The sequence below is a fragment of the Pollicipes pollicipes genome, unplaced genomic scaffold, assembly GCF_011947565.3.
Source record: "Pollicipes pollicipes isolate AB1234 unplaced genomic scaffold, Ppol_2.1 Scaffold_7241;HRSCAF=8664_pilon_pilon_pilon, whole genome shotgun sequence".
In the NCBI taxonomy this organism is placed as follows: Eukaryota; Metazoa; Arthropoda; class Thecostraca; order Pollicipedomorpha; family Pollicipedidae; genus Pollicipes; species Pollicipes pollicipes.
The window spans coordinates 182,968-192,932 of NW_023597040.1; the positions used below are offsets into that span (position 1 = coordinate 182,968).

General features: G+C 51.2%; 2 protein-coding genes and 1 long non-coding RNA gene across 3 annotated transcripts; 2 read left to right on the top strand and 1 right to left on the bottom strand.

The window, feature by feature from the left end:
• Nucleotides 1-1,784: 1,784 nt before the first annotated feature.
• Nucleotides 1,785-3,651, bottom strand: LOC119110849 (uncharacterized). Its single transcript, XR_005095564.1, has 3 exons — nt 3,532-3,651; nt 2,179-2,263; nt 1,785-1,882 (listed from the first exon to the last, which is right to left on the bottom strand). It is a non-coding gene; the product is annotated as an uncharacterized LOC119110849 (long non-coding RNA).
• Nucleotides 3,652-3,968: 317 nt separating this feature from the next.
• Nucleotides 3,969-6,492, top strand: LOC119110848 (elongation factor Ts, mitochondrial). Its single transcript, XM_037234727.1, has 2 exons — nt 3,969-4,005; nt 4,996-6,492. Exon 2 carries the CDS (start codon nt 5,010-5,012, stop codon nt 5,952-5,954), a length of 945 nt encoding a protein of 314 aa, XP_037090622.1. The 5' UTR covers nt 3,969-4,005; nt 4,996-5,009; the 3' UTR covers nt 5,955-6,492.
• Nucleotides 6,493-8,186: 1,694 nt separating this feature from the next.
• On the top strand, nt 8,187-9,213 carry LOC119110844 (phospholipid scramblase 1-like). Its single transcript, XM_037234722.1, has one exon. The coding sequence runs from the start codon at nt 8,497-8,499 to the stop codon at nt 9,211-9,213; it is 717 nt and encodes a 238-aa protein (XP_037090617.1). The 5' UTR covers nt 8,187-8,496.
• The last annotated feature ends 752 nt before the right edge of the window (nt 9,214-9,965 follow it).

The following is a 9,965-nucleotide window of genomic DNA, read 5'->3' on the forward strand; positions in this document are numbered from 1 at the left end:
AGAGAGCCTTTCTTCGGCTATTTTCGGAAACAGACCTTACTTTTGAATATAAAAGCATTAAATGTTCTAATACAAAGCATAGTTGCTGAAATTGCATGAAAACGCCTGAACTCCCAGCGCTCCAATCGATGGCCGGAAGACCAGGCTTGACCTCGGATGACGTCACGTCACAAGGGAGCTGCCATCTGACAGCCATTCACCGGCGGCTCCCTCGGTGAGTTGTGTCCATCACACGGCCAAGCCTGCGTCCGGCCTGGCCGACCGAGGCTCGGCGCTTGGCCCCGGACAGAGCGTCCCCGCCGCTGAGGGGGGCTCGGCGACGCGGGCCGGCCACTCACGCCAGACAGCAGCGCCACCGCCAGGTCGATGGTCCGGGCCGAGACACCGTCAGCCGGCAGGCAGCAGTCCAGCAGCTTGTTGCGTTGGATGACTGTGGCGGCGGCCGCGGCGCACGTCAGTCAGCGGTGAGAAACGTCCACCAGCGGCAATACGCCGCACGAGGTCGGCAACACGACAACCAACGGTTCAATATCGGGCAACAACGGCAACTGAGCAGCGGAGAAGAGCGGCGCTACATACGCGAGTAATTTTGTGGGGCCTCACCAAGATGACGACGCCTTTAGAATACGCATTACGCATGACCTAGATGGGACGGGACGCATTGTAATGTAGGCAACGGCTTGTCGGCAACATTGTCAAGTCCGGCAGTGATTAACACTATTTTTGCTGTTTATTTGTGTTGTAGGGCGCACGAGAATTACACTGGCTGTCTAGACTCATGAACCATGCCAGATTCATTCAACCGGCTGCAACCCACAGCAACACACACACACAGTGCTGGAGGTGTGGCCGCGGCGGTATTTAACCAAATATCGTTATGTGTTCGTGTTTTTCCCCCTTTCTCGTGGTGTTTTTGCATATTCATCCGCGAGTTTAAGACGTTTCCTCGCATTCACATACTCGTTTGTAACACTTTCCGTAGGTTATTCGATTACAAGTCATATTTCCGTAGCTAATAGGAGGAATGCATAACCTCTTGCACTGTGGCACAAAACGTAACTCGTGTTAGGTCATCCGACCCTCTTCCATCCGGTCATCCGATCCTCTTTCATGTTTTATTCTTAATTCGCACGATGTCCCGCTTGTCCGGGGTAGACTGCATGCGTCAGACACGAGTGGGCCGAGAGGCCCCCCGGGAGGAGGACCCAGACCGGGCGCGTGGCATACACTTCGAGGGGTCCTTGCGCGGGCTACAGCCCGGCGGTCCACCCCTCCCCCCCCCCCCGAGGGGGGGGGGGCGCACATAGTCCTGCCCCACCGTTATCCATTCTCCTTCATTCACATAGCTCAGAAATGGTCATTCATAAACGTTATTTTATTTGCGTCAGTAGGGGTGCGCACGATCGTTGTCATGACCACGGTGGTCACGACTGCAGGGGAGAAGCGTAGTGCAGTTACAAAGCGTTGGCAGCGTAATTTGGGCACCGAAATAATTCAAATTGATATCCTTGTTATGTCTTGACGGTGCTGCAGCGGTACTACCCAGTGCTATCGTTAGACGTAGCTAGTCCTGGGGTTTCACTGGAGTATGCTTTTGAAATATGCCCTAAAGTTGGGATACGCCAATTGAAAGTTGCTACAGGGATCTTGTTTACAAAGACTGTTTCATGACAGCATGACATGAGTACTCAGCTTTTCAAAGAAAGGTCCTACGGCAGCCCAATTTTAAGGGTACAGAGCTAATGGTAAGTCATTCACTCACCTTTAATGGAAGACAGGGAGGCAAAAATGAGCTCAAGGGCATCAGTGCTGAAGCCATCCTTGTAGCTATCACACAGCTCTTCTAAGGCAATAAGCTTGTGTACAGTACTCCTTTGAGGGTCTGAAATGGAAGTTATTGGTTTGTTACGAGACATCGCAATGCCAAAAGGTCTTCAAGGTACAACTACAGAACAACCCAGCTGATCCAGTACAGATACATATCAATACATGTATGTTACAACAATAGTACAGATCTAGGTATATGTGATGCTCCTGTTATGAAGCATGTGTTTTGCAATAAAACAGGCAGATTAGCATGGTGATGATGAACACAAAACTGATGAAGATGAAAAACAAACAGGTGACAGAACAGGTATGGGTAGACCAGGTATGTCACAATAAGTACTTTGTGCTTACCCTGCAATATTGACAGCTGAGCTTGGATGGCATCTAGAGACTCTGCCATTACATCACATGTCAGGTGGATGCCCTACAGCACCTGCTGTAATGGAAAAAGAAACAAACATTAGTGAATTTGAGCCTGGCATGCTAATGGGAGCTGAAGATGCCAATTACTGCTATCATGTGTGTCCTCTCCTAAAAAATATACTGTCATGTTGCAGAGTGCTGTGTGCACACTTCAGCTCCAGCTTATGATGTCTAAGTTTTCAAAAGGATTGTTGGCTTTTAACAGTGTAAAAAGGGATAAGTCACATACTAAGTGGTCTTGGTAATCATCTGATGGGCATTAAGGAAGCTGACTAGTCTTTGCTAGAACATGGATGTCTTAGTGGAGATCTTTTTGAAGTCTTTAAATGTGTGCATGGTCAAGAAGTTATCTCAGAGAGATATTTGAATAGAATGAAAAAACACAGGCCAAGTATAGCATCTCCTAACCATAACATTTTAAAAAGTAGGTTCTGCTTCATCTGTTATTGAGCTCGAGATGAAATACAATTCAAGGGCATGCTGTTGTCAAGAGAGGAAACTAAAAGGGGCATATAACTTTATTACTAAAATACCTTGTTAGGAAGTAGATGTGATCTGCAACAAACTGTGGGCATAATGTGACTTTGTCCTAAAACCCTTACCTTGTTACCCTTCAGTTACATTCCATGAAAACAATCCTCACCTCTTTCTCCATGCCAGTCAGCAAAAAATAACATTCTCTGCAACTGACAACTGCAACTGACACCTGTGCACATGGGTGTGCTGAGCCTTGGAAGCTATGTGCACCAAAATTAGGCGAGGCCAAAGTATGCTGAATTTGACATCATTTTTCACAAGGATTTTGAGCATTTTTGTATAAAATTTCCTATGCAAATTGACACTGTCTGAAAATGTTGGCTGCCCATGCACTAGAATTGGTGCTGATCAAGTGCCAACTGCGAACAGCGCTAAAATTTGCAGCCAATGTGTGCTGAACCAAAGTTGTTGCTGTGATCTCACTGTTATACATGTCAGGCATGCTTTACACAACATGCATCTTTAGCAGTCTGTGCTCCATGGAGGTACTTTATTTATAAATGGTCACACATATTTAGGTTTATGATGGAAATTATGCTTGCCATCTATTTATAAGGTTAAGAGCACTTCTGTCCTCAGTATAATTGAATGCGCGGGTTTTGACGTAGCATGGTTAAGCCCTAAGGCGGCGTACTTTCACTGTGATTGTGGATAATGAAAAGACACTAAATACATGGGTGAATGGGATCTTACTACAGCCCTACCTACCTGGCGTAATAAACTTGTCACAGGGTAGTGTCTTACCTTACAGCACCAAATGACACAGAGGCATGGTACGTTTAAAATCGCCTGTATTTTTCAATGGATTTAAAACGCCATGTACTTCGTCAACCCGTAGCTGAAAGCCAAGGCGCGGCATCCTGCGGAAAGATGGGCAAAGCGGCAAAAGCTGCGCGATTGAAATTGAATATGGCGGTATAAATAACAAAACATTTGAAAAAGATACACTTTTATTTTGCTGAGCTAAAAAGCTTTGCAAATGTTCTTATCAAGCAAAAATAATTTGGCTCTATCACTCCGTCATAACCAGTAAAATCAATGCTATTTGAATAAATTGAATATCTTAATACTCCTGATCACAATTTCTACTGGTTGCGTTTCGTGCGCATGTACAATGGCGCAGCCCGGAGGCACTAACAAATTTGTGTACGGTGCCGGGCACGGATCACAGGTAGGTTGAGGGCTGTGGGTGTGTTTAATGGGCTGGCTAGGGAACAGGTAATTCGGGGTCAATTTGAGGTGATAGTGAGTGTTGAAATATAGCTTAAGCACAAATAATCCGCGCGGCATTGCTTACCGGGGCTATGTAATTTTGCTCATACAGAAACGAACATAGAAATGCATAAATTTGGACGGTATGGATGGTATTTAAGGTAACATTTGGGTGTGATTATTGCATGCGGGCATCCCCCAACATACTGGTTGGCAAATTATGAAGATGCTCAAGTTTCAACAAACTGTTTTTTTCACTAGCAATGGCTACCAGTTCAGTTTTGCCTTAAAATGGCTGATTTTAGTTAAGGTTTGGGTGTTGCAGCAAGTCATGTAATTATGTGAAGAATATATTAAAAACATTAGATACACAAGATATGATGTTTACGATCTATTGACAACGTGACATGGAACTAAGCTGTGCAGTTAGCATGCACAACATGCACAAGTCTACCTGTGGTCAGCATTGCCTCATGCACAAGTCTACCTGTAGTAAGCATTGCCCCATACACAAGTCTACCAGTGGTCAGCATTGCCTCATGCACAAGTCCACCTGTGGTCAGCATTGTCTCATGCACAAGTCTTCTTGTGGTCAGCATTGCCTCATGCACAAGTTTACCTGTGGTCAGCATTGCCTCCTGTGCAAGTCTACCTGTGGTTAGCATTGTCTCATGCACAAGTCTATCTGTGGTCAGCATTGCCTCATGCACAAGGCTACCTATGGTCAGCATTGCCTCATGCACAAGTCTTCCTGTGGTCAGCATTGCCTCATGCACAAGTCTACCTGTGGTCAGCATTGTCTCATGTACAAGTCTACCTGTGGTCAGCATTGTTTCATGCACAAGTATGCCTGTGGTCAGCATTGCCTCATGCATGAGTCTACCTGTGCTCAGCATTGTCTCATGCACAAGTCTATTTGTGGTCAGCTTTGCCTCATGTACAAGTCTACCTGTGGTCAGCATTGCCTTACACTAATCCTGAGCTCTGTCCATGCAGGCTGCATTGGCACCATGCTGCTGCTGCGTGGTGCTGTTCGCTGCTTGGCCACCAGCGCCCGACTTGAGGCTGGTGCAGACAAGACAAAGCTGGCGAAGCTGCGCAAAATCACGGGCTACTCCTTTGTCAACTGTAAGAAAGCACTGCAGCAGCATGACTACGACCTGGAGCGGGCAGAGGCCTGGCTGCGGGAGCAGGCTCAGGCTGAGGGATGGGCTAAGGCCAGCAAGTTGGGCGCGCGTGCGACACCCCAAGGCCTGGTTGGCGTGGCTACACTCGGTCGCGCCGCCGCTATGGTGGAGCTCAACTGCGAGACCGATTTTGTGGCGCGCAACGCCGTGTTCGACCAGCTGGTGCGGGAGGCGGCCGTCGACTGTCTGCCACTGGCCGACAGTCGGCCGGACGATTCGATCAGCACCGTTGAGCTGGCGACCGTGGCCGGCGCGGACGGCCGCAGCCTTCCCGACCGCGTGGCGCTTGCCATTGGCCAGCTGGGCGAGAACGTGACGCTGGGCCGCGCGGCCGTGGTGCGCGCCGGCCCCGCCACTCACCTCGCATCCTACGTGCACCCGGGCCAGGAGCGCGATCGCGCCGGCGTGCACGTCGGCCGCTATGCCGCCGTCGTGCTGTTCGAGATGTTCGATTCGGGCAAGGACGTGTTGACGCCGCATCGCTTCGGCCGCAACCTCTGCCAGCACATCGTCGGCATGGCGCCGCTCTCGCTCGGCGACCCGCGGCCGCCCGCCGAGGCAGATGGCAGCACCGAGGCGCCCGCAGACGGCGCCACTGGCTCGGGTTCCGGGAGCGACAGCGACGGGAAGGTGGAGACGCGCCTCCTGGACCAGGAGTTCCTGGTCGAACCGGACGTGACTGTGCGCGAGCTCCTGGCCGAGCACAATGCGCGCGTGATCGACTTCGCGCGGATGGAGTGCGGTGAGACGGCGGCGGCCGATGATTGATCTCCGGCCGGTCGGCACCACGGAGGCGGGCGGCCGGGAGTGGCGTGGAGGCGTGTCCGCGGCCTGGCGAATATTGGCATGGCAGCGAGTGGGCACGCGCTGACGGGCTAACGAGGCTGTAAACGCTCAGACTGAGGTGGACGGCGGTCTCGTAGACTGTGTAGATGTCACGTGATGCGGTTTGGTGGATTGCGTGGATGACGACCTGAAGCAGTTCGACGTGAGCGGTGCTCCCGGCCTCGCCGAGGTGCCGGAGGGAAAAGGCGGTCTTTTACTGCTGTATGGTAGTAGAGAGGGGTGAAATTTGGGCAAGCAAGAAGCTGGAGTGCTGAAATGGTGGGAACGTGCATTGTTTGGTCAGACGTTTGTTTTTGTTGGGATGATGATGCCAGAGCACAAGGTGTGATTGCGATTGGTTTGTGTGTCTGTGGGGTAACCTATACTGTCTGCATTTAACTAGGCTTTGCGGAACTATGCGTCTGTTTTCAGCTGGACGGGGCTCGTTGTCACTGCGGCTTGTCCAATACAGAAAACAAGATGTACACAATGGGTGTAGTAGGTCTGAGTGCGTCGGTTTCTTTTTTTTTTGTCCTTTTGTCAGTACAGCCGACCTTTGGAGGCACATCACTGCAATGTCGTCGGTGCACCGGCTCCATGCACAAGGAACGGAATTGGGGTTGCATCCGTTTGGGAATCCCGAACAGGTGCGAGTAGTAGGCCCATATGCATGACGATGTCACTTTGCCGTTGCTTCCGGATTGGAGGCATGCTTACGCGCGGATTCAGTGTCCCTTGCTGTCCCGTGGTGTACTAGCAGGTCAGGACACCGCTGCTGGCGTTCAGTGCGCGTGGGGTGCTTGGGTCTCGTCAAGCGTTGTGAAGCTTTTTTTCCCTTTTTAGTGGTATGGATACTTAATCAATATCTTGGTTTGCATTGTTGGCTGGTCGCTGGCCAACCCTCAGTCATTAATTTCTCGTTTGGGCCGTCAGCGGTACCGCCCGGCTCTTCTGGTGTTCCTTGTTGCGCCTGGGAGGTCAGTCTCAGCTTGAGAGACGTTTGTGGTCGCTTTCCCACCAAATATACCGCCCGGTAGATTCTGCAAACGTTGAGCTGCTCCGGAAGACGTCTGAAGACGCTTAGTCGCAGACATCGCCGAGGTGACGCCTCACCCGCTGCCCTGCTCCGTAGCCTTCAGACGCTGTCTGCGTGGTCCGCAGGCGGCGGTCCGGCTGTCTGCGGACCGCAGGCCCTGCTGACTGTCCCTATCCTCCACCCCGGCTGTTGCGCGCAGTCCAGTGGAAACGGTGCCTGAATGCATGTCCACACCTGTGCGACAGATGTGGAGCTTTGGAATGCGCAACAGTGGTGGCATCAGTGTTCAATCTGCTGGCCATTAGTTGTCTACTGCATGCTCCTGGGTAAACCCGCTACGTGTTCTATCGGTCGAGAAAAGTGATTGTTGGTTTGTAACAGGCCACCGCAGCTGAGAGCGGAGCGGAGTGGAGCGGAGCGGTTCTGGACCGGTGTGGTGTGGTATAGCACAGATCATTGTGAAGGGCTGCACGATAGTGGGCTAAAGGACCAGGGCCTTTATTATCATGCGGACTTGGAGGTCATCTCCCCCGGAGATCATCACCGATAAATCCCTGACGGGGACGATAGTCTGAACATTTGTTCCGTATTTGTGTGCAGCTGACAGCATGACAGCAAGGTCGGCAAGATGCAGATTTGGCTTTTATGTTGCCCCGAATTCGACTGATACAAATCGCCCAGTGTTTTGCTTTTACAGTAGACCCTGTAAAGGATGAGAGGAAAAGGAGTTACCTAGGTGTATACCCATGTACGACGTGGCAACGGTCATATCGGCATAATAGCCAACCTACATTACGTGACGGGATGGAGACAGATTCAAGACCGTTCATCACTGTTCTTAATGGGAACATGTGAATCGACTCTAAGCGCGTTGACCTGAAGGCGGGCTCCATGTCCCGTGAATGAAGTCGTGCAAAGTCGTGCTGGGGGCGAACCTGGTGATCTGGTGTTGGATGCCTGATAGGTGCGAAATACGCACGTTTTGGACATTACCATGTGAATCATATTTTTGCCATTATATGGGGCATCATGCAAGAGAGAAGTCTTCTCTTCCGCAAGTGCACGTGACTTTGCCCAAGTGAAAAACAAATTCGACACACAAGAGCAAAACCAATGCAAGTCGAACGCGAAGTATTGAGTCCCCTTGGTCGGACGGATCAAACTTTGTCATTGGAAAGCTAAACAGAAATCTGCAAACATTCTTTTGAGATTCCTCACGACATCTTTCATTGCCAGTCGCAAACATTGCGTTTGTTGTTTGGTCAGAGCTCGCCACTTATCCGACGCTCGCTCATTCCCGCCAGCCTGTAATTTCGCTAGTAGCTCCCGTCTACGCAAACAAGAGATCGGATTGAACGCATGATAACGTCTATCTAGCCTCCTCCCACACGTCACGCCGCTGAGAGGTGACTTAGCGGCATCATCAAACACGCTTAGTGCATAAAGCCAATGGGGGACGTGGTGGCTGAGCAGCCTCAGAGCCTCACGACTCCAGCCGAGGAGGTCATACCGGGCTGTCCTAAGGGTCTGGAGCACTTGGCCGTGGCGGAGAAGGTGATCATCAAACAGGAGCTGGAAATGCTGGAGGCGCTGACCGGCTACGAGACCGCTAACCGGTACGTCATTACCAACGAACAGGGGCAGCAGATCTACTGCGCTGCCGAACAGAGCGATTGTCTCGCGCGTGTCTGCTGCCGCCAGAACCGCGCCTTCGACATGCGCATCGTGGACAACTCTGGCGTGGAGGTGTTCCACTTGCTGCGGCCGTTCCGCTGCGGCGGCTGCTGCTGCTCGCCCTGCTGCCTGCAGCGGTTAGAGGTGTCGCGCGGCGGCCAGCTGCTCGGCCTGGTGACACAAGACGGCCGGCTCTGCTCCACCAGCTTCAGTGTTCGCTCGGCGACCGGCGACACCCAGCTGAAGATCACCCGCGCCTGCTGCACCTGCCGCTGCTGCGGCGAGCGCAAGTTCAAGATCAAGTCGGCCGACGGGAAGCACGACGTGGGGACGCTGGGCAAGTGGTGGGGCGGCTTGGTGCGAGAGATGTTCACGGACAGCGACAAGTTCTGCGTGCAGTTCCCCCGAGACATGGACGTCACGGTCAAGGCGACAGTTGTTGGGGCGGTCTTCCTTATCGACTTCATGGCGTTCGAGGACAATAATGCGTAGCGCTGTTCGGTCGCAGTATGTGGTGTAGAGGCTGGCAGCAGTGCAGTGCCCGACGTTCGTACAAGCCAACGTCTGACACCACCTGCACCGCGTGATTTCGTAAATCACTTCACTCTCCACCAGTCATCACTTTTCGTTAGAATACCAATGAACTCGCAGAAGCCCCTTGCGTGATGCATTCACGCCGTTTACTGCACAAATGTGGACGATAGAAACGAATGAGCGCGTTACCACGATGTGAAGCGCGTGTATGGGTGGTGTGTAGTGTACGAGTGAGGAATAATACAGCTGATTTTGCGTTCATCAACCAGTTTATGCTTTACGTTGTGAATTTGTCACTGCGTACCATCTTACAAAGGCACATTATCGTTCGGTGAAAACGATCGCGGCAGAAACTAGTGGCTGAAGGCATTTTGGCGATATGTTAAGGTACCTACCCTGATTTTAGCTTAGCGTTCAAATCATTAGGGGTGGTAAAAGTGGCTATTTGTTCGCCGACCAAATGCCTGCAGGCAGATTGTCGCTAGCAGCGTACCGCGATACCGTAAGAAACCAAATGGTAATTAAAATCATGCCCAGTCGCGCTGCCGGGAATCGGCCAATCGCCGAAAGTCCCTTTCAGTATCACAAAGTTCAGTATTATGTACACAACCAAAACGCTCTTTTATGAAATTTCCTTTGAGTAATGGCTAACACACTTCCAGCTTACTGCATACCATTGTACTCATAACTGAACAAGAAACACGCCTCTT